We start from the raw sequence: 25,310 nt of genomic DNA on the forward strand, positions 1-25,310 counted from the left end.
TGGAGTGGGACATACTTGACATCTTTTTGCTCTGGATTTATGCAGAAGCTCCATGCATGACATGGCATTGATTAGATGAACAGCCCACTTTTTTTCTTCACATGCTAACTGTTTGCTAAGGGGAGTGTGGGCACTGAGAAAACATGTGAGAAGTAAAGGGTTCTGTCATGTAAATACAGGCAATCAGTGAATCCAGTTGTTCAGTGACAACTTCACTGTTAGCCCTGTTTCAGTTTCAAGACACCTTTTATGATGTCTGGAAGAAATTTAAGCTGAGCATCAACTTACATTTTTAATATAGCTCTGAGTTTTGCTGTGACAACTCTCTAGGGTGAGAGTTGGCTGATACTTTCAGTTGATGCTGGTTTGGATTTGTGCTTTCTCGGTATGATGGTTCAAGAAGTTTAACTCATCAGGTGGAACTTAAACAGAAACTAGTATACTAAAATAGCAGCAGTCTGTTCATCCAGTTTAGTTTTGGTACTGTGTTGGAAAAACCTTGATCCAGCATGACTTCCACAGGTGTAAAAACTGAGGATATATAGCTTGGATTCTATCAAATGCTTGAACAACAAACCTGGTGTCTCATGAAGTCAGGGTTACTGATACCTGTCAGATTTCAGCCAGTGTTGTGTTTCTTTGTGGAAGGGAAATGATTACTCATATCCATCTGAATCTGCAGGTACCACATTAACAGTCAGAAATTCTTGTGTACTGTGTTCCATCCATCCATGACATGGTCTGCATTTCTTACATCCTGTCAAGTGTGCTTGACTTGTTTCAGCCCACTGGTACTTTTTAGCCATGGTCTTTCTCACAGCTTTTTAAAGTGGTGCTCCAGGCTATAGAAGAGTTGGCATTCTTCTGTCACACCCAGAAATTCATTTGCCACTTGACTAGACCAGAGCCATTCCATCACTTGATGGGGATGGATCTGTGCTGTGTTGGGCTGCTGACATGCTGTGTGTGCAATTGGTAGGTGTGTTCCCGTTGTGTGAAAGGGTGTCGATGTTGATACCCCTGTTTTGGTCTTAGCACTCATGTCAAGACACACAGGAATGTAACAGGTGGGACTCGTAAATAAGAGCAAAAGGTCTTTGAAACAATTGATGGAACCTTTGGTCTGCTTTATTTCTCCATCCTGAGGAGCTGGAAGGAAGCAGAGTAGCAGATGATAAGCTGTAAGCTGCAGATTGTTTTGGCTAGCCTGACTGGTGTGGTTTGGTCACCTGCATACATGCTTTTCCTGGATTTGCTGCTTCATCTTCCACCTGTTCTTGGGAAATGAGTTGAAATGAAGATGGTATTCTCCCAGTCATAAAAGAGACTCTGCGTGGTCAGTCCACTGAATGAAACATCCTGTCTGCCATGGCGTGTGTCCGTGTGTGAGCGGTTGTAAAAGAAGCAAATAGGCTGTACTTTGATAAATTCTGTCTCATCATACAGAGATATGCAGCTCAGAGACTTCCCTAACCAGAGGTCATGTCTTTAATAGTGTCATGATTTTTATGCTGTGAGTTCCTCCAATTTTAACATTTGGCGGAAATATTTTGCACAAATCACGTCTTAAGATGTGATAGCTGAAGAAAGTGAGCAGATCCTGTGTACACCAAAAAGATTGAACAATTTCTTGGAAAATAGAGTGATCCTATAACACATAGCCCTGAAAAATGGTATATGCAAATGTGGGTTTGATCACATTTAAAAACATTTTGTGATTCTGATAATTGCTAGTTGCAAAGCTTCAGGTTTGTTTTGTTTTGGGTTTTTGTTTGTTTTTTTTTCTGTTTTGTTTTGTTTGTTTTTTAAATGGTTGGGGCAAGCATTTGTGGTTTTAGATCAGAAGGAAACTTTGCCACCTGAGCTGTGGGGAGAGCAGAGATGAATCCAGTTGACTGAGGGATAAAGACCAGAGATAGATGAGAATGAGGAAAGGACTATTACCTATTTTTCATTTTTATTCAGACTTACATGTCTGGTGTTTCATATCACATATGATAACATTGGGTCAGCAAAATTCCAACTTCCAATTTTCTTTTTAAAGATCTGTAGTAAGTTTACTGCTACCTGGCTTTAATTCTCCATTTCTAAAAGTCATGACAAAGATGAGTCTTGCAATACGTGTGTCAGATTTCGGACACGTTTGCACCATGGTACAAGGGCGATTTTAAAGTAAAAGGCAAATTATCTTGTCATAGTTTAAAACTGAAGTCTGTTATTTCAGCCACACAGAGGCAGGAGGAAGTGATGGGAAATTTGGACAAACTTCTTACCCAGGCTCTGTAGTTATGTATTATTGTATAGTATTTGGTTATAAATGGGGAAAGGATGGTCATTGTAAGAGGACAGAAAAACCTAGGAAAATAGGTAATATAGGTAATATAGGAAAGGCTATGCTGAACACTGCACTTGAGAAATGTGATAAAAGAAATTATTCGTCAGGGGACATTTTAAAAGTTGCACAGGGTCCAGAGGGAAAGATACCACTCCTTTTTGGTTCTTAATTCATTGTGAGTATAGGACAGATGTTTTCCTTCCAGAAATGGATTAAGAAATGTCCACCTATCAATTCTTTCATAGCCAGGAGGAGACAAAGAAACAACAGCAAATGCAGCACATGCACACTTTGCTGCATGATGTCTCATTGGGCTTTGCTGTGTCTCCATGTGGTGGGACCCTGTGTTGGTCACAATACTGAGAGGAACCCTTTCCATAAAGTAGGATGACAAAAGCACAGGAAGAGTCTCTAAAGCAGGGATAGTTTTGGGTTTGTTTTTCTTTTTGGCCTGCTGTTCTAGTTAGTGCTATAACTTCAGATATGCAGTAAACTCTGAGTGCCTGAGTGAGATAGATTTAGACTAAAAGGATTTGAAAAGAAATCTTTCTTCTCCTTGTAACTTCTTTCTCTTTTCCTTACAATGCTCTCTCTTTCAGAAACTTCAAGTGTCTTGAACAGCAGCAAAACCCATCCACTACTTCTGTGTCTGATAGCAAGAAGGGCATCTGTCACTGGCTTGGCTATTTTTATGATTCTTCCTTTTAATCAGAAGTCTCTGTCTCCGTTTGCATTGCAAACCCCTCCTTTGCAGTCCTGCACTCCAGAAGCTCCTTCAAGCTGGAGGTGCTCTGCTTCCTTCATGGGAAGCTCATGCAATTTTTTACCCTCTCCATGGGGCTCTACCCTATAACTTAGCAGCCAGGATAAAGGCAAAAAAAGTCTTCACTTTGGTGCCAGGCCTCTCCTTTTCATAATAGGACATAATATAAGTAATGTAACAAATTGTGAGCAAACCAGTTATATTGTCTTCCTTCTAAGCTGGTATTGTAAAAAAAAACCCCAAAACTAAAAACCCAAAAACATGTTTTGGAGGTGAAGGATTGGTTGTGAGAGGTTTTTCTGTGGCAGAATACAAAAGTCAACCTTTTTATTTTAATTTTTTTTCCTAATAGTTTCTTCACCTATGTTTTCACTGCTACCTCTGTAAGTAGTTACATCTATGAAAGTAGACATATGGGGAGGTCCCAAGGAGACCTGAGACATACTTACCCATTTTACAGTGTGATTGAGCCTCAGAGAAGCCTGATGAAGCAATATTTCACTTATTTCTCTAGTGAAGTGGCAGTGATACACACGTATTTACAGTGAATGTGGAAATGTGAGCATTCCTAATATAACTTATAACCCTTATAACGTTAAATTTTGCCCATTGTCCCTGGGATTTATGTGCTCATGTCTCTTAGGCTTTTTTTAAAATCTCACCCTGAGTGTTTGGTAGACCTGAAAATCCTGAAGAGGAACCTCTTTATGCCTGAATTCCAACAACTGGTTTCATGCTACCACCCGGATTGTTTTCTAGAAATGACCTTGAAAAATGTGGTGATTCGCACTGTCTTAGATTATGTGTGCAGACTGCTGCAGACCCAGGCCTGTGGGAATAATTGGATTTGGTGTGAGGAGGGGGAGGGAATTTTGTACTCTAATTGACTTTATTTTATAATTTATTACAGGAGTGCCCATTGCCTTGGATATGCCTCCTGTCTTATATAAATCTCTTTGTGTATTTGTGGGTGAATATACATATTTATAGAATTCTAAATAAGTAAACCTGCAAGGGTTTTAGGCCCAGGCTGTTAGGCATCAGTGTTTCGTCTTTCTAGTGAAGGTTTAGTTTGCTATTGAATGGCACTACTGGATTTTGTCAAAAATCTGTGATACCATATCTCAATGCTTGTCCAAAGTATTTTTTGATGAATGTTCTGGCAACATGGGGGGTTTTCTCAAATGGAAGATTCACATGAAGAAGCAGGAAAATGGGTGAAAATGTACAATACAAAACTATTCATGATGTTGCACATTGTGGTGTGTGTAGAGGAGCAGTGGTGAGCGCAACACAATTTTCAGAAAACTTTGTATAATGGGTGGACAAGGATTCTTCATTCTGAGGAAAACAGATGCTTTGGTAATTTTTTCAGTGAAATGTAACTGCTGCTGTAATTTACAGACTAACCTGCCTCCTCAAAGGGTCTTTTAAAAAAAAAAATTGTGTGGTGTCATTTCCTGGAATTTTTGGTCTTATTTGTTTCAGATTCTTGTCATCTATAGAAATATGAAGTGCTGGCATTCTTGTTATTGGCTGTTTCTGTTGATTAACTGAGAATTTCATATGACTTTCCCTTTGCATTTGTTATAAATCATGCTAGGCAGCTAACTTCTCTGCATGATTTCTCTTCAATAATTAAATCTAGCATTTCCAGCTGCAGTAAAATTTGTTGCCCTTTCGTGCTCACTTATGTTTTTTCATGCGGAAGACTTGGACTTCCTCACAGTTTTAATTCCTATTTGGTGTCAATTTATAGGCTGGGGTAATAAACGGAATGTTTTACTTCATGGCTCATGCTGAGAAACGAATCTTAATCCTCGTCCTGCCTTGACAGAGGGAAGATGCAAGGCCAGGCAAGCATTCCAATAGTGACTTGGATGTAGCTATTTGCTTTTTGTTTCCTTGGCAGAAAAGAACATTCGACTCTTCCCCTGATGGATAATCTTCTGTGTTCTGCATCTTTTCCCCTTCGGTGTACTAAGCATTAAATGTTGGAATACGTTATTTGAGTCAGAGGAAGTAACTGAAATCAGTTGTGGCAGAATACCCATAAGCCAGAGGGAATGTTTGAGAGCCCTTGAAAGAATTACAAAAAGGTGTTTGGTGTCTTTGTAGTTTCCATAGATGATTGCTACTTCTATATGTAACAGTTACTGAGGGAAAGAAAGTTTTAATCCTTGACTGGGTCCATATTCTTCATAGTTTTCCAATGTTTTTAACAGAAGTTGCTTTATTACTGAACCTGTACATCAAAAAAATCTTTCTGTGGCTCTTACAACATCCTTTTATATGAAGTATTATTCAGCACACTTAATGATAGTGTCCTTATTTATTAGAACAAAAGATTTTTGTAGTGCTTTCAGCGGTTATTCTCTCTAGTAGAGTGGGTCAGCAGCAATGGTTCTTCACAGAACATGTGGAGATGACGGGTAGTGTGAGCTGTAGGTGCTGTGTAGGAGTGTAACCAAAAGGTGTCCATAAGATTGCAAAAACGTGATGGGGCAACACAAAGGAAGTTAAATGTACCCTGACAGAAAAATAAGGCTTTACACATTTTGTTATGAACAGGTTTAGCTCTCTCAAATTTAAATTTTTAAATAAATGCTACCCTTTTGCATTGGACCCTTCAGGTGTTATAGCACCATCTGTCTGTCGGTAGAAGGAAGAAAAAGGTTGACTTTCATTTCTAAACACACTTTGAGGTATTAAAAATGCTTCACAGAGCACTGAACATAGAAGAATATTTTTTTTCCATTGGAGGATTAACCAATTTTGTTTTGCTGCAGTATGTTGGCAAGTCCCAAACTAGAAGATTAAGTTTCTCGTGCTCCTGAGGTGGCAGTTTTTAGGATTGACTCATGTGAACTAAAGGGTACTGAAATGAGAAATTCTTTTTCTATTTGAACGTTATAACATTTTTCCCTATGCTCTGGCAAGTGTTGGGATAAAGTATTGCCTAATTATGACAGAAGGAGTGAAAAAATTGTGGTTTCTCCTTTGCTATGCTTTAATAAGCAAGGGGAGGAAAAGGAATGAAAAATTGCACTGGAATGCTGAGACATCTCTTTTTGTTATATCTCAATTTTAAATCAAAATACATTACAGAAGTATGTCTAAGAGTCATCCTTTCTCTGAAGAAGAGAAGCTCCAGACTGACCTTACTGTGGTCTTCCAATACCTGAAGGGGGCTACAAGAGAGCTAGAGAGGGCCTTTTTCCACAGGCATGCAGTGATAGGACAGGGGCTGATGGCTTCAAACTGAAAGAGTGTAGGTTTAGATTAGATATTAGGAGGAAATTATTCACTCGGTGGTGAGGCACTGGAACAGGTTACCCAGAGAAGTTGTGGATGCCCCATCCCAGGAAATGTTCCTGGATGGGTTGGATGGAGCTCTGAGCAACTTGGCCTAGTGAAAGGTCTCTGCCCATGGGAGGGAGCTTGAAACTAGGTGATCTTTGAGGTCCCTTCCAACCCAAACCATTCTGTGATTTGGTAATATTGTTTCTAAAGCATCATAAAAGAAAATTCACTTTAGGGTTACTCTCTCCTATAGAGTTCTCTTGTGAAACAATAAGTGATGTTATCTTCATTACCATTTTTTGGAAAATATTTTTTCCCAGTTATGAGACAAACTGTGAAGGATTAAATCTAATAAGTATCAAAGTATTATTGAGCTGTTCAAATCATATTGAATATGGGAACTAAATAGATTTATATCTGTAGCTATTTCATATTAAAAAATATATTCTAATTTTTTTGATGCTTACGAAGTTTATTGCATTATAATTAATACTTAGTGTTTAGCAGTATCTTGTTGAGATTCTTCCACATTTTATAATGTATGAGATGTGTTATTTTGCATACTGAGTGTAATTTGAAGAAATACCCAGGAACCTCATGAAGATATGAGTCTTTTCTGCGCAGTGTATGAGATTTCAACTTTTTATGGCCTTTTTCACTCCTTTAAGTGTTTAACACATCTATTTACTTTTCTCTTCTGTGAATCATAAACTTTTTTTTGTTTTAAAAACTTTTAATCCCCTCTTGTAGGTACTGCTACAGATGAGTATTTTCACTAGAAAGTATCAGTAAGTTTAATTACTCTCCATAGCTCTGGAAGTGTAAGTAGAGCAGGCTATGGAATTCTTGTTGTTTTAGTGTTTGTAGATCCCGAAAACCTAAAAAAAATCTCTGACAGAGAGAACCAAAACCTCAATTCCTGTAACCCGGAATTATCTTTTATGTTATCTAAATACAATAAATAAGAAATAATAATAATAAATTATCTTTTAAAATTTTACTCTGCTACTTCAGTGACTGAATTGGAACATCATAGACATGAAGAAAATGGGGTAATTAGGAGACTGGAGAACAGCATTGGAGGCTTCTGCTGTGATCTGTCTTCTGCTAGACTGGGAGCAGGCATTCCTTTTAGAACTTGCCTTTTGCTGTGGCAGTGCATCTTAACTTCCACATAAGGATGTTCCTGTATGCCCTACCTCATCCTGCCTTTCTTTAAATATCTTTTTGTCATTCAGTGGAATTCAAGAGCTGGATATTTCTTCTCTGTGTCTCGAGTAGCTTGTTGAAACAAATCTAATGAAGCATGACTCCCCTTTACAAAAGCAAGGAGGACTCTTGCCAATGTCTTTATTCCTTTGTTTGATTTTTGCTTTAAACACAGCTATGCGTTGGCCTTTTAGAAATTTTAGACTTATTGCCATGTAGTTCCCTGGTGTCCTCAAGAGTCCATTTCATTCTCCTGTCACTGAGACAGTTTGAACAAGAACACTGTAGCTTTGGCTCAGCTGTGTTCATCCCACAGTTCTTCCAGATCACCTGAGTGAGTATTGTCTGGTCCTAGCACTTGGTCTCTTGTCAGCTTTCTTTTGTAACTTCTCTGCCATCCCTTTTCTGTGGTGGTCATGTGTTCCAAGAGCTCTTTTTACCCTTTGATCTTCTATTAGCTCTACAGAGACACCTTAATGGGCTTTACTGCTCCTGATTTGTTTGAAAAATAATTTATTACTGCCTTTTATGACTTTATGCAATTTTTCCTCGAACTCTTTTGACCTGCTTCATTCTGTTTTTAAAACTAACATGCCATAGTTGACATATTCTGTTATCCTTCTTTGGACATACTTACTGAAGAATCCCATTTTCTTACAGCCTTCTTTCTCTACAGCTTAACCATTCCAACATTTTTTTTGTCTTTAAAAAACATTCTGATGGATGGCATTTGTTTCCTTTGAAGCCCTAATATTGTATTTTTTTTACAGTTTTTGTGTTATCTATAAAAAACATTTTCCGTGTTTTTCTGCATTTTTGTATACACACAATATGAAAACTAAGTTAGCCAGATAAGAAACTCCTTGCTTCAGATGAGATGGTCCCATCAGAAATGTTGTTGTTCTCACCTATTTTTTTTACCTAGTATTTTTTACCTTATTATTTATGTACAGATTTTTATGGTAGCTTATAGCAGACAATAATTCTAAAATACTCCTGACTGAAGTAATACAGTGTAGATAGAATGTAATTTTCTAGCAATTACAAAGCAATTATCCTGTTGTGCTTGATTGGAGATTTTCTTCTAAAATTCCTGTCCAAAGATAACTTACATTACTTATATACCTTTTTAACAAAAGTGTTAGGAATTGTTCAGCTTTGAAGAAAAGGCACTGGTGACAGTACACATCTCTCCTAGGTGTTTTATTTTAAGTTGGTTTGATCTAAGTGAGAAAGACATTATATTAAAATAATTCTGATATTGGTGCTGACAAGGTCACAGAAGATCTTCAGGGTCCGTGTACCCAAAGGTGTTTTTTTCTCAGTATTTCAACTAGTAGGTTGGACTTAAATATTCTGCTCCATTGTAAATTCTAATTTATTTTTACCTCTATTTAGAATATATTTCTTTGTAACTATGTGTTTATTATCTTTGGGCTTCACATGTCTTTCTTTCTTTAGTTTTTCTTATTTTTGCTTTTTTTTTTAATCCAGTAATTAGCACATCTCCTCACTTTAGGTCAATAGACTAAATGAGTTTTATTCTTCTAGATTTTTTTCTTTTAAGGTGGTGTCTGCATGCTCTAGATCATCTTAGTAGCTCTGCTCTGTGTCTTTTCTTGAAAGATTGATTCCTACTGTGACATGGATGAGCAAGACTTAATCACATTGATAAGTCCATTGTCAAGCCTATTATCCTGTCTTAAAATGTGGATAGTTAAAGAAGTTTATTAAAAGGGCAAACGTAGTGACACTTTCCCAGAAATACAGTCTACTCTTCTGCAATTTGAAGTGACTTCTGATTCCTGCTTGCCAGCAAGAAATTAGTTACACCTTCAGGGATTATTCCCCCATTAGCCCTGTAAAACTTTGAACCCACATAGGCTTTTGCTAAGAGTTACACTGAGTTGAATGGTAATTGTACTGGCATCTTACTTTCATTCTTGTGTTGTAAAATGCCTTTTCTCTGTCAGCTTGGCTGTGGGAGACGTGGATCACCACCAGTATTTCTTAGAATGCCTTCTGTTCATTAGACTGTTGTAATTAATAGAATAAAGCTGTTGCTTGTAATAGTTGATAACTACACACAACGCTTACAGTTGGGAGGCTGAGTCCAACAAGTGTAATGAGGGGCTTATTCCAAATAGCTGCAGAAGGTCCTTTGCCTCATGGGGATGTATATCCTGTATTCCTTGTTTGCACAGAGTAGCTGGCACTCTTTTGGATGTTGTCTGGGTTGTACAAGCTGCTGCTGGTACTAACGTGTGCTGGTGGTGGTGGTGGTGTACAGGTACAGCAGCCCTGTGGTATTCTGAGGGGATCAAGTTTTGCAGGTTCAACAGGACTGCCAGTCCCTGGTTTAGCAGCTCTTGGAAACTTTCACATACAACCTACTCAGTATCTCTTTGGCTTGCTTTTTCCTGGTGACTCTCTCCATCTAATGTAAGAATCTGTTAAAACCCATTCGTGCAACTTAACCAGAAAGAGTCCTTAATACCACATGGTTTTACAGAATTCTCCTATTGCTCCTGAGTTGTCTCTGTTTTCCCCCACCCTGAAAAATCCTGCTGTTATGTAGTTATTTCTTCTATGGCAGTGATTCTAATTCTGAATCCTTCCAAAATGCTTCTCACTTCTATCATACTGTCATATCTTTTTTCATGGAAGACCCAAAACTGCAGCCAGCGTTCCAGATGTGGAACACACGAAGAATTTATAAATGCACAATATTTGTGGTGTTCTCTTCCCACTGTTTCTCTTTGCTTGATTCCTGTGTGCTTGCTGATTATCCTGTTCTGAACTGGTGGCTTCTTAGGACTATTTGTCATTGACAATACCATCTCATTATGGCAAAGAGGAGTGAAGATAAAGGTGAACTCAGTGTCCCTCATTTTATATCTCAAATTAGATTCTTTTCTATGTTTCTTTATCTAAACTGAGGTTCCTGTGCTGTTTTATTAAGATGACTTGGTCTTCCAAGCTTCCTCTGCAGTTCCTCACAGCTCCTTCACGACTGTAGAGCTGAGTAGCTGAGTATCAGCAGGGATCTTTGTCAATTCATTATTCACTCATTCTTCAGAGTATTTTTTACATGTATGTTGAACAGGCCAAAACAATCACAAACTGACAGGAATTCTACACTTAATGTTAGTTTGACCAGGCCCTTATCTACTATTTTTTTTCTTCTCTCCTTCTGGAATTAATTCTTCTGATTCTTGTAATTCACCCATCCTTTGGCTGCTTTTTGTTTTGCTTTTCTGATGTTGGTCTAGATAAGTCATTATACCTTCCTAAAATGTGACTTTTTAAATCAAAGTGGTTTACTTATGTGAGTGGAGAATTTTTGCTTACTGATGGTTTAGGAGTTTTGATGAAAGAAAAATTTAGAGTATACTTTCATTGTTATTATTTGTACAGTCAGTACACAGTCAGGTGGAAACATAAATATCAAAACATAAATATTATGAAAAAATGTCAATTACAGCATGAGATTATAGTTTAATTTTTATGCAGACAGGAACCTGAAACTGCTCTAACATGCCTTTTTTGTTTGTTTCTGATAAAACAGAATGGTAAATCAATGGTGAACCAGTCTTTATAATTCCAGAATTAGTGGAAACATTTATGTCTTTAGATTCTTCCATCAAGGCACAGGGAAGCAAATTATTTAAAAGATAACAATAAATTTGTTTGCTTTCTGTCAGAGTTCATATCTACAGCCAACCTTGATAGAAGACCAGAATGATTTAGACAAGTTTGCTTTGGAGATTCATAACATATGCTTGCTGGACAGAATTGAGTTATCTCTGCTCTGGAGAGTAAGTTATTGTAGCAGGAGCTGACAGAGATGAAGATAACTGAGGGAAATTCAATTACCTTTTAGTGTTTTCCTTCTAATAGGATTCTTAATGTGAAAAAGATCCTTAGATGATGCGCCTATGTTTTGTGAGATCTGCTTTGATACCTGCATCCAGAATAAAGTGAACTCTTCAGGCCTTCATTAAGGATGAAATATGCATCTGATTGCTAAAGGGGTTTTAGCCTTTGATTCAGCATGTTATCTTTTCTAGTCCAGATGTATTTGACACTCCTTTTGGCAGTAGTCTTGAATATTCTCTTAAATACAATTTCATTTTCAAAAATACTGTTTTTATGTAAAGAGCTTGTTTATAACAGGAATTGAAGAAAGAGGTCAGAAAACTGTAAAATAATTCCCTATGTTATAGTGCTGTCTCTGCATGTTTGTTTTCTCATTTGACTTTTCTGGCAAAAGCACCCAAGTTGAAAATATTGTTTATGACTGACCTGAGTTCAGGCTGTTGGGTTAAAGCCCGTCCTGCTTGACTATACGTGATTTCATGTGAAACCTCTGAAGTTCCTGGGGTAGACTGATGCATACAGGTATTAGGATGTTATTACTTGTGTTACTTTTTAAAATTTTTGTGTGTGTGTAGGTTTTTTTGTGTTGGTTTTTTTTTTTTTTTTTTGTGGCTGGTGATTGAAATGAAGATTTCAAAGTAGCTTTATGAAGGCAGCTCACTCTGCAGCTGTATATATGAAAACAAACCATGTACAACTTTGTGTACCTGCAGTATGCTTTCATTTACTGACCCACTAAACTACTGTCTATAGCTGAATGTAGTTTTGTGTGTATCCTCCAAAAGATTTTATTTTTAAAACTCTGACCCTTACCAGCTTTGCAAAGTAAAGTCTGCTTTTTATCTGGATGATTTATCCAAGCACTTGCACACTGGTATTCCTATAACAGAAAGGGAGAACAAGTAGATTTATTTGCAACCCCAAAACAGGTTTGGATTTGCCTAAAAGATATGGCATACCTGACCCTGTAGAAGTCACTTATTGAAAGTCTAGTCCATATTTTGAGTAGCTCTTGACTTACAGCTTCTGTAAGCTGTTGTTACCCTGGTCATTCTCTTGTTTGGACTCAAATCATGGTGTGAATAGTCTCATCTTGTAGTAAATGCAGTCTCCTGATTGAAGCATGGCAAAGTTGATACATGCAGGTTTATTTCTTTTATATTCCTGAAGGTGACTTAGGAAAATCAACTTTGGTGCAACATATGTATCAAGATGCTGAGGTGTTTAGAATATGTTTAAAGTCGTTTGTCGGTAGAGCCTGAAAGCACTTACAGTTAAGGTTTTTACTGTTAGATGCATTTTTTGCATAGAATATTTTTCTCTTTCATTTACTGACATCCTTTTGAGGAGGAAACCATACAAATGTTGCATCTAGTGTAAGAGTTTATCCTGAATTATTTCTCATTCCATTGAAGACTTCAGTCTTTCTTTGAGAATGCTCTGTTTTGAATACAAAATATAATGACTGTGCTGAAATAAATACCTCCATGAGTGATGGTTGAAAAGTAATTATTTAAACAAGGATTTTACAATTAAATTGATAGAATTATCTTTATTTTATAGTAAATGAGGCTTGAAGTCTGTCTCGGATCCAGGGAGGGAAGTGGTGGAAAATTGTAAAGCCACATCGACCCAAGGGTGACATTTCTGATCTTTTATAAAGGTAGCCTTGTATTTCTGAGTAGACCTATACAGCTTTGCAGGAAAGGGAACAAGATTGCACTAATCAGAATTCTTAACGGCAACTGAAAGGTCCTTTCACATTGTCACTTCAATCCCACTGCTTTGCAGGTCAGGTTTTTGTCTTAACTTTACTGTAGTTGCTTTTAAATGAGAATCACTATAATAGATGTTTTTGGAATACTTTTCTTCCTGCTTCACCTTAATCTGGAAATGTTTACAGAATGAGTCCACCTACTGATTTTTCTCTTTGACCTAAATAGGAGAAGACTGAGCCAATTCCTTTGAGATGGTCTTAGGTCATGAAAAGGAAGATCTGTCTGGCAGTTAAGTTGCTTTTCATGTGATCACTATGTTGAGAAAGCTGCCAAGTGACTTAGAGACCTCTGGATTTCACTGTTAATCTGAAGTCCAACTGGAAGTGGCAGAGCCAATCCTTAGTCAGAAAACCAAGTTGTCCTCACTATTCTATTTCACACAAGATAATGTTTCCTGTTACTTTTCTCGCCACTCTTCCCACCCACCTGTTTCCTTTCACATTTCTAAGTCCCTGTTATTAATTCACTATTTAGAAAATGCATCTTCAAGGATTCGTGGCCATCTTAAGAGAAAAGATTTAGATATCTCTTGGAAGTAGGGCTTGCAAGGGGATAGTAGTGACTATGATGATGAGCAGTGCAAGTGCTTTGGTCATTGTTCCATGTTTTTTTCCTTTGTGTCCTAGTGCAAAGATACTGGGCTTTTTTTTGTCAAAAGTTTGTTGGAACAAATTCTGAGTCTAAGTAGTAGTGCCAAAGTTAGGGCATTTTTACTTTTGTACTCCTTCAGTCATTCTCCCTGTCTGCCCTTGCAGAAACTTGAGATTTAAATCTTCTAGAACTATCCTGAATTGTCTGTTGCTCTTAGAACAATTTGAAATTCCGTCTTTTATGACTGATACCGATTCTTACTTTGGAAATACATAAGGGAGGTGACAGACAAAGCAAGCAAAATACTCAGTTATTGGATGGATCACTCTATTATATGTAGGGCAGTTATGACAATGTTTGTTTCACAGCTTGGGACCAGAGACATACAATCCACTGTCAGTGTGCCCCAAGGGCTTGCAGTGCTCTGCAGAGGGGTAAGTTGGGGGCAGGACCTCACCAAGCATCTCCCAACCTCCATCTGCCATGGGAAGTGCAGGGCAGGCCTAGGGAGGGAATGTCCAAGCCCAGCACAGACTCCCCACAATAAGGGCCACAGGGTCGGGTCTGGGGCCATTTGGGAATCATCAGGGAGCCCACAGCAAGGTGGTGGCTATAGGTAGGATTTGGAGGGGGTGGGCCCCGGCCTCTCTCCACTGCCACCAGCAGGACAGGGTCATCCTCAGCTGTGCTGGCTCCATGCTGGCCCTCGACCCCAAGGGGACTATAGGCCACCTGCAGACATCTCTGCATTATGATTCCATTAGTCCCAATGTGTTAAACATTTACACAAGAAAAAAAAAAATCAGATATTCTGACTTCTAAAATACTGTTGCTTATTTTTTCCTTCACTGCCTGTTAGAAACCCCAAATATCTCATTTCTAAGCAACTGTTGATAGCCTTGAAGTGGCATCACCCGTCCTGGCACTTGACCAACACTGTTTTGCAAGGCAATTTCGTATGGTCGGTATGAGAGGAGGGAGGAATATTTCTTGGGTTATTTTTGAGTCACAGTTGTTTGAAGCTGTTCAGAAATTTGGAATATTAGAAGTAGACAGAAGTAGGTTATTGGCTAGAGTGTAACTGAAGCTGTTTAAGCGTGGGAGAAGTGTTGTTACACGGCTCTTTGGTATGTCCAGTAACTGTCACTTACATGTGTTTTATATAATGCTTTATGTAATTTCAGTAGTTTCTTTCATTTTTGTGCACGCCTGGTGGAAGCTGGTGATTTTGATTAGTCACTGTACTTTCTTTCAATGCCTGTAATGTTAACGAGGGAACTGTAATTCATACCAAATCTCAGATTTGTGTTTTAAAAATGCACTGAATTTGTGCTGCTTTATTTATCCTACATGGCTGTTGTGCTCCGAACAGAACAAGCTCCCAGTATTGAATTTATTATTTTACACTGAATTAAAGTCAATTAGTGAAATCTAGTTAAGCAGGATTTGTGCAGTTGTAATGTGTAATCTGTTTTGTGCCATTACACCAACATCCACGAGTTCAGCTGTTTGTAGCAAATGCTGATAACTGTTATTGAGGGGTACTGTGAAATCACCCTCGTACCATTTAAGAAAAAGCCAGCCAACCAGACAGAAAAACCTTGCATGCTGAACTGAAGCAAAGACAAAATCAAAATTTAGTAAGAACATTAGAGCCTGGGGATAGAACACCTCACAGGTTCTGGTATTTAATGTGGAAATGAGTAATAAACGGAAAACTCATGAAGTGGATCTTACATGTTCTTCTTATGTAAAGATAAATGAATATATTTAGGGAGTATTATCTCCCCCCCCCTTTTTTTTTTTTTAAATTAAAGTTGACAACATCAAGGATGACACCAGCAGAAACTGCTTGGTGCTACCTAGTTCTTCATTTCTCTGAAGGGACCATGTGCAGTAGTTGCATCATTGTGTCTTGCCTCATTGCATTTTTTTTCATTTACACCAGGAGAGCAGGAGAAATAAAAAATTTAAAGCAATTTTTATGAAGTATTTTTAATCTTTGTTCCATATTGCTAAGTATAAGGATCTAGAGTTGTATGAATGAGTGTTTTTAAATTAACACTGTTGAAAATTAAAGTAGTGGCTGTTGTCTTCTGATGCTTTGAATAATCAGAATATTTCAAAAGCTGTCTTTTTATGGATAATAAAATCACACAATTCTAAAAAGAAATTAAATTATACTCCTCCACCGATTTTTAGAGCTGAATGTCGACTTTCCAAGCCTGGTAGAACTTTTTCTGAGTAAAAAATATTAATTAAAAACAAAACCTATTTGTGCACATCTTATTCTGTTCTGAAATTCGAAAATTGTGTTACCTTAATGCATGAGAACCAATAACAAAGAAAAAATTTCATACACTAGCTGGAATGAAACAAAAAACATAGGCTGCTGAAAAAAAAAGAGGGGAAAAAATAGAGTTAAAATAGTTTGCTTTTCATAGTTTGATGGTATAGGAATTCTGACAGGAGGCTTTAAGATAAGGCAGAGGTTAAGCTAAAGCTGGGATTGTGACTGCTTAACATGTTTCCAAAGCAAGGAATGATTTTAAAGAATACCTACTATAAAAAAATGATATAGACCATATTTTAAAAATCCTTCCGATTTGCCTCTGGATTGGTTTTTTTCGATCTTTGCCATTTCATCATCAACTTAATCAAAATATCCTGCTTTTTAAATACGTAGTCCTGCAAAGAATAAGTCTCTCAAAATCTTACTTTACCATAAGGTAAAGAGCAAGTTTGGAGTGTAAATTAGAAACTTGTGAATTGGCAGCATTTAATGTGTTATTTTTGAATAGACTTTTGAATAAAATGCCATGTAATCATCCTTTTAACAGATTCTCTCACGGTAATTGAGATTTCTCTTGACCAAAAAAAACCCAAACCAAACCCCACCCTTAGTACTTCTCATTAACAAGTAATTAAACTATTTCTGCAGATACAGATGAAGGTGCAGTGACTTAATGGCAGAGACTAAAGGGGATTTTTTTTGTGTGTGGGAAGGAAATACTTCGCCAGCAAACGAGTTTACCCTATTTAGCAGCGTTACTCAAGGATATGTGCCAGGCAAGGTGATCATTCTCCACTGTGAGAGGCTGAAAAGGTCCTGAACTGTGAGACATCAAGTCCACTAAATTAGCTGTTTGAGCAACCATGATAGGAGCTGGTGAAGGACAGATGAGTTGCCTTTTGGGTCATGAGTTTGTGTTCATGTCAGAATGTTTCACAGCAGAGGTTTCACAAAAGGTGTGGCACAGAATGCTTTTAAAGCTTCTTGTGTTGCTGGTGCAGAATGACAGGTGACTTGTTCCTGTGTCTTTCTTAGTTACCATTATGTATCCCAGTGTGTAGAGAGATCTCACTGTGTGCTTATGGTATTTTTCCCTTTGTTCTTAATGTCTAGTACTGGACCTCTATAAACTGGAGATTACTTTCAAAACATACCTTTGACTCTCTTACCAGAGTACAGAACAAAGAGAAAGGCAAACTACAATTCTTCTTTTTTTTTTCTTTTTTTTTTTCTTTTCTTTCACTAAGCATCATAACTGACATCTTCAGGAGACCAGTTAGATCTGAAACCAACTTGGTGTCCAAAGTACTGAAGCTTATTAGGGATGTGCTTGTCATTGGCACACAACCAGTCATGGCAAGATAGGAAACTATTATGCCTAAATGCTTGTTATCTCAAATGAATGTAATTTCTCTGTTCTTTGTTCCTGAGTTGATATGTTTTGATACATTCTTAAACTCCTGGATTAAAATCAGAGTTGTGTTCTGAATCCAAGACACTAAACAGGGAAAGCTGAAAAGTGCCTGAGGGGAACTATGTAGAAAATAGAAATAGAAACAGAAATGCAGACCCCAGGCTGCAGAGATATCTCAAGGGGCTAATCTTTCTGTCTTTTGGAAATCCGGAACTTTACATAAACTTGGAAACTGCTTATGAAGAGGTTTTGGCTGGAAATGAATTTGCTTTGCATGTGTTTTGCAAATTTATAAGGAAATTTAGTGAGTGTGATGTAGCAGGAATATCAAACAATAAATAACAAAATAACAGAGGTATGTTATTATATAGTAGTGGTACTAGTGATACGAGGTACTTTGTAAAAAGATTCCAAATTATCTTTTGGTTTATCTGCTTGTCTGAATCATTGTGGCTAAATTTTTCCATTCTTTGTGCTCTCAGAGGTTGAATTAATTTGCTTAAGATTTTTTTGCTTGTTTGTTTGGAAAAGAAGGCTGACAAAATGTTTTCAAATGAAAAAAACAAAAACAAAAAAACCACTTCTGTTTTATTTCATTGATAATTTGCATTTTTTTCCATAATTTGAGGTATTATTATTTCACCACTTACAGAAATGTACCTCTTGCCCCTGTTATGAAAAATGACTCTCAATTCATCTGACGCAAAACTTGTGAAAAATTGATTTTTTTGTAGTACCCTTAAGGGCTTCTTAATTAGTAAGTTGTGGTGTTCAAAAATGCTCTGTAGTGTGTGTTACCTGCTCTTAGAGACTTCATTTAAGGTTTAGCTGTGCCATCTGAACTGCATGTGACTTTCAATCTGTTCAGGTGTCACTCCTGTGCCAAGTCTTGGTGCTGTAAGTTGTAAAAGGACTGTGCTGGCAGCAGGGTGTCTGGGAATCTGAATCCTAGGGAAGCAATTATTTGACTGCTGGGGCCAAAACTGCTGAACTACTTTGTACCTACCTTACAGGTAATAGAAATCCTTAATGTGCCTCAGTGGAACAAGGCAGTTGGAGAGGTGGTGGTCACAGTTATTGAATGAGGACATTTCAGAGCTTTAGTTTGTTGGGGTTTATTGGATTTTTGCCATCTGGCTCCTGGTAGCATGAAGATTTTCACGAGATCTCGAGGAATGGATTGAGAGCCACAGCAAGACTTGTTTGGCAAATGTTTCCTGAGCTGACAGCACCACCACTGGGGTGGGTGGTAACTATTCCCCTGTTTCCAGTTGGTGTTCATACTGCACAGAGGGTCCTGATGCTCTTGCTAGAGTAAAGTACTAATAGCAAGAACAAATGGTATAGTCTGCATGGGCAATATGAGAAAGAGCCTACAGGTAAAAAGAGGACAGAAATAAAATCTAGGGAGCATTGAAATGGGAACTGGGACAGATCACTAGGCAGTCTCTACTGCACTTTTGGAGACTGAAACTAAATACTATATTTCTGTTCCAGTGGGAACAAGTTGCTCATACATCTTTACTGGTTATAGACAAAGGAACAGTCAAATCTGCTTTGTTGAACTGAAAGAAGTCTTTGTATTTGGCCTACTTCAAGACTTTATATATATGTTTTCACCTGATTGAAAGGTATTTTTTCCTCCTTTTTAAAACTTCTGTTACATAGAAAGGACTATCTGAAAAGATAGCTAAATCAAGTATCCAAGAGCTGTGCAATAGCAGAGGAGTGCAACCTCAATTTGGCCCTCACTAAGCATGTGTAGTGAATCCTTGGATTGTGTAAGTATATGTTTCAGTTTTTGGACAGAGTGGATGTTCCTTATAAAATAAGGACATTTGTCAGTTCCAAAAGTTGCTCGTGGGTTTGATTTGTTTGTTGCATTGGACTGCAAGTTCCTTAGTGAATACAATACTAATCTCTGTGGTGGTGTTGAAGCTGTTGAATGTCACAAGGTTGATACAGCGTGGTTGGGGAATGGCTTAAAAGATCGTCGTTGGCTCTTCTGCTTCGTGTCTGATCTGAGAACACAGAGCCACCTGTGCAGGAGTGCTGAGCTTTACTGTTTGTAGGGCATAGGGGAATCATACTTTGATTATTTCTAGCTTGAAAAATGCCTTGTACTTGGAAGATGTGGACCCAAAGAATGTTAACATTTATTGCTCAAGCATCTTGTTTTTATGATCTTAGACCATTTAAAAAAAAAAAACAGTATGAAGGGACTGCTGACTTAAACTGGATTTGTAGAAGAAGAAGGGAGGAAAGTGTCTCTCCTCATGCATGATTTGAATACTGAGTGTTTGGACATATATACAGTAAGAAATACATTCTTGCATTCAAAAAGAACATTTAGGTCTGCATATTGTTTATGCCAATGGTGATGCTTACAGAGTTAGAATACTGGAATAATGTAGCAAATCCTAGTTTCTAGCAAAGAGTGAGAGCTCTTGTTTGTCTTAAGGTTTGTCTTTGATTGTGATCCAAGGGTGCTACTGTAACACAAATAATATCAATTAGATAAGCATCAAAGAAAAAGGTTGAAAGAAAGTCTGTGGTACTAATGGATACTGCACAATAAATCTGATGTGATTTGTCTCTGCTCTTCACTAGTTAGTTATTCTGTCAGCTACTTTTTTATCCAGTTGAACTCCTGTTAGTTTGTCTCATTTACCTACTGTACTAAGTTGGGTTTATTTGAAAGGTGGGATCTGCATAGAAGTGCTTTTGCCTAGTGTTTATTTGGGTTTACTAAAGCTTAATTCTGTGAGACATGAAGGTAAAAAATAAAGCTGTTGACTCAGCACAAATTAAAACCAGATGTCTCTTGAGATCCTTGCATTTCTCTCTAATCACTAACCCAAATTGATTGTGGTAGATTTTTTTTTCTGGTCATGACCATAGTTTTACCAGTCTATGTTTAGTGTGATCTAAGTCAACTGCATGTTTTTTTTTTTCCTTCTGTTGTGATTTTAAATGCATGGGGTTTTTTACCCCAGGAATGTCTGGCTATAAACCAATTTTTTTCATCACTCCTCCCCACCCCCATTTGTATTACAAACAGTTGATTTAGATTCAGATTCTTTTGAATCTTGAAATCAGATAAAAGGTTGGAAAAGTGGATAAATGAGGTTTGGAAAACCATGGGTTGAAGAGATGAGAAACCATTGCATTGTGTTCAGTTCATTAAAACAAGAAGAAATAGAAGAGATACTTTGATAAGTGTTCTGCTGGTGTTAACCTTGATGGCTATTATCGGGGGGATGATGCTATATCTATTTCATTGGCTTAAGCTTTTTTCATGCTGAGAGAAATCAATACTTTGAGTCGTTGGATGACAGAGGCATCACTTCAGAATTGACGGTGGCTGTCAGACGTTGTCATTGGTTGACTTTTGTTCGCTGTTGAGGTTTTAAGCTTTCATTTTTCTAAGTCTTGTTCAGGAGTCTTTGTAAGATTTCCCTGGGTAGCATTTTTAGGCCAGACTTTAAACCTCAGGTCAGAGGTCAAGTGCAAAGATCTGTGAAAGCAGAGGATTGAAGAGCTCCTTCATTTACTAAAATATCCTTATTTGTAGGGAATTTGCATTAGTGGCAAGACTGTGCGTTATCTTATGGATGACTTTTCCTCTTAAGTGATACCCTCTGAGACTGGTTGTTCACAAAGCCAGTAGCTTTTAGCCAAATTAGACAAAGGAACTGGCATATGTAAAAGTGTTTGGTGGTATCAGGGTTGAAGAATAAAAGTAAAACTGTGCAACGTTTTTTTTAAAAACCCTACACTGTTAAACTTTTTAATCACTTGTCGAAAGCATTACATTGTAATTTTGGGACTGCAGAGGTGCACAGTGCAGATAGTTCAGAGGAAATCTTTTACTTGACATTTTTGTAAAGATCAAAGATAAAATATTTCTGAAAACACTAGATTAATCCTCCTCTTCACTGAAATATAGACAGTCAGAATACTGACACCCTGTCAGTGTTTTGCAACAGTATTTCTGAAATATTTCCTGCATACAGAATGTATTGTACTTTCACGTCTATAACTTGCCTTTTGGATGACCTCGTGCTCCTTTAGAATTACAGTGCCTTAAAAATGAATCTTCACATAACCTACATGTTCAAATAGCCTGCAGTCTTGTCCAAGCAGGGAACGGGAGAGAGGTAAAAACCATTTTCTGCAATAACGGCAAAGACAAGGGTTTTGTTCCATCCTGGTAGAAAACAAGGGTCTTTCCTGTACTCCTTGCTGTGTCAAAGGATTCTGCTTAATACACTTCCCCTTTGTAAAACTTTTAACAGTCACTGAATTTCAGACTTTTTGGAGGTAGCCTGTGAGGTGTGTTTATGAAAATACATATTTTTCCCTGTTCAGCGCTTTGTTTTATCATGTGTGAGTGCATTACTTTTGTGATTGTAGTTTCATTGCACACTTGCCTAAACAGGTGACAGAAATTACGTAGGCATGCGACTGTGTGTCTTAATTGTAAAAATATTCAATTGTAAAAAATTGTAAAATAATGTAAAATTTAATTGTAAAAAATATTCAGGCATGACAGGGTGCATATTGCAAGTGCAAGAGATCAAACAGTGAAGAAGAAGTAAAACTGTAAAAATACATTTTTGAATTTGATCACAAACAGAAATCAGGCTGGATTTTTATATTACATAAATGGATTGGGATTTAGTGTTAAGTATTAATGGTACCACTCTATATCCTGGTATTGCGTCTTTAGAAGGAATGGACCAGGTGAACCTGGCATCTGGAAAATGAAAAAATACAGTAGAGAAACAGTCTTTTTAGTGCTTTCAGAACAGTCTAGTTGTGACTGGCTTCTTTAGGATGGGTCTTTTTCTGGTTTTTTTTGGTGGAACCAGTCTTTTTTCACTCCTGTATTAAAAGTATTTGAGAGAGGGAGGGGGAGAAATAGCTTCTGTTTTGCTGTATATTTGGCATATATTGAGGGTAGGAGCCACTGAACAATTGATGTGTCACCTGTATGATCAAAGAGAAGATTTTTCATGCAGAACTTTCTTAGGGTTAGTAACTATATATGCACCTGACAGATATTTGGCAGAACTGTGGCTTCTTTCTTTCTTGTGTGTAAAATATGTATTGTAAAGAGCGTACAATGGTTAAGAGTTCCTCCTGGAGTGATGTTATAATTTTATGGGATTGCTGCATGTGTGAGTCTCTCAGTTTTGGTGTATAATTGCAAATTGCTATTCATACTAAATGCTGAATTTCCTGAAAAGTGGAGTTATATTTCCATTTTATAACATGGTGGTTATGTTTTCATTGAAGTTGTCAGGACAATAAAATACCATTTTTTTCTCCATTTGTCACAGCTACATTTTGAAAATCTTTGTTTGTATTTAATGAAGGATGTGTTCAAAATTACATCATAAAGAGACTTTTTTTTAAGAGGTACAAGTTCATTATATCTTTTACAAAACATTCTAGTTTGATTTCCATTTTATCATGTTTTAAGGTCAAATGTGACTTTAGTGTTCCATAAAGAGACAGAGATTGATAATGGGGAAAGAATAACCCTCTAATGTGATTTATATCTATGGATTTTATGTCAGATATGAAAAGTTGCTGTTCAAATTGTAAAGGAGGATCCATTAAAGAGCACTTTAAAACATTTTACTACTTAGCTTACCTTATACACTTGTTTTTAGAATTCTGCCCTTTCAGACAACTTAAAAATAATAGCTTATGAAACATTTACCAAGTGCTGAAAAGAACTCATGATCATCATGGGTGCAAAATAGATTAATATATTAGAAGAGACAGCTGTATTTAAAAAGAGCTAGAAGAATCTTGTTTAGTGTTGGTTATGATTTAGCCATCTCATATTTTTGTGAAGAGGGGTAGCAGAGTGCTTTGTTTAGGGGTGTAAAGGCCAATCTTTGATGTCTCGTTGACTTGGAAAGTCAGCTACTTGTACTTCAGTCCTCCTGGATGTCTCTGCTCATCAGGTGAGCATTGCTGTAAGGTGCGGGAAAATTGAGTAAATATGTAAATGTATTAAAATTCTTAAAATACCTCTTTAAAGTTTATTTATCTGTTAGTACATTTTTGTTATCTAATGTCTATGAAAATCTACACAGGCCCAAACTTTATATTGTGGGTTTTTTTCCATTCTTCCTATCTTTCTCTTGCTTTATATAACATATGTGTTTGTATATACAAATATAGAAATAACATAGCCTTCTGATTTTATTTGCAGCAAGCTTTTAATGCTTCTACATATATAGATATGTAGAGAAAAAGCATTGCTACTGTTTTAAACATAAAAAGCCTTATGATATTGAGCTGATATCTAAGCTCTAAGAAATAATTGTACTGGTGTCTGCATCAGCTGTGCTTCACAAAGAAAAAGCAATTTTTTTTGTTGTTAGGCAGACATTTGTGTCCATTCCACTAACTAGATCATAGAATAATCCAATCATTGACAGAGGCTGAAATGCTTTGTCTGGCATATGTGATCTGTGGAATTGCCAGATGAAAACTGAAATTAGAAACAGGGAGTGCTGAAGTGGGGAAAAGCCTTTATTGTTTCTACCAATACTTGAATTTCTTATGGATTTTCATGTACAGCGAAATGGGGCTTTGATAAGGGGATGATGTAAATTTGGTGCCTGTTGTTTGAGTTCTGTGTTAACAGGCAGATCTTCAGAAGGTCAACAAAAACCAAAATTATGAGACAATGTTGTAACAAAGAATCTTTCATAGTTTTGGGTTCAGTTTGTAGGTGTGACTCAGTTCTTATTTGCTAGTATTTGCTTTTGAGTACCTTGGCAGACAGAAGGTGTTTATACAACAGGTGTAGCACTGCTAGGAAAATTATTAACTTTCCCATGCTGGCCTGCAAATGTGCTCAACTTCAAGAAGCCATCTGGTAAAGATTAAATCAGCCTTCATATGCATTTTGTCTTCTACCTATCTGAAAATATGCAGATTTTCTCCTTAACTTCTATAATTACTTATTTATACAAACAGCAGCAAGCAGTTGGCTACCCAAATCTCATGAAGAGTCATGGGATTGGAGCGGTCAGCTAACTGACATTCATTATTCTGAAATTGGCCTCTTTTATTTTATATGTTTTATTATGCAGTCAGGCCACTAAGGTGTTGGCATTTGCTCAGTCTTGAGTGTGCATCTATATGGTTAAAGAATTCATGGCAAACCAAGATCCTCTGCTTGGCTCTCCAGACAGATTTACTGTGGGCAGCTGTGCAGGGCCTCAGTCCTCAAACCTGTAAAACGGGGTTAATTCTTATTTCTCAGGGGTTTTGCATATGTAATTGATTATGAAGTGCTTCAAACTTCCTTTGGATGGTGTCATTTAAACACTTTATTACTGTGCTTTTTTTTTTTTCCTCCCTAGTCACTGTGTGCCCAGTATTCTGCAGACAAGCGGGAAGAAGAAAAAATGTGTCATCATTTGATAACGGCAGCGAAGTACCGAGACCAGGTGACTGCAACACAACTAATACAGAAAATTATCAACATCCTGACAGACAAGCATGGAGCCTGGGGAAGCTCTGCACCAAGGTAAACCGTTTTTGGGGTGGCTTAAAATGTTTTTGCTCAGCTGTGCTCCGTAATGTCTTATGGTCAAACGTAAAGGCGAACAAGGTTTTTCAGGTGTTGGGGTTTTTTAAACAAAGTAACATGAAAAAGGTAAAATTACTGTGTCAGTGATTAGTATGGGTGAATGTCAGAGAACTAATGTTTT

At 37.3% G+C, this 25,310-nt stretch overlaps 1 protein-coding gene across 3 annotated transcripts in view; it reads left to right on the forward strand.

The window, feature by feature from the left end:
* Positions 1-25,310, forward strand: part of LRBA (LPS responsive beige-like anchor protein) — a 401,405-nt gene that overhangs the window by 142,996 nt on the left and 233,099 nt on the right. For all 3 annotated transcript variants that reach the window (XM_051790889.1, XM_051790891.1, XM_051790890.1), the window contains exon 37: positions 24,960-25,126. In XM_051790889.1, coding sequence (XP_051646849.1) covers positions 24,960-25,126 — 167 coding nt within the window. The remainder of the gene's footprint in view (positions 1-24,959; positions 25,127-25,310) is intronic.

This window comes from Manacus candei, unplaced genomic scaffold (assembly GCF_025592945.1).
Source record: "Manacus candei isolate 608988 ecotype Guabito, Panama unplaced genomic scaffold, ASM2559294v1 h1tg000028l, whole genome shotgun sequence".
Taxonomy (NCBI): domain Eukaryota; kingdom Metazoa; phylum Chordata; class Aves; order Passeriformes; family Pipridae; genus Manacus; species Manacus candei.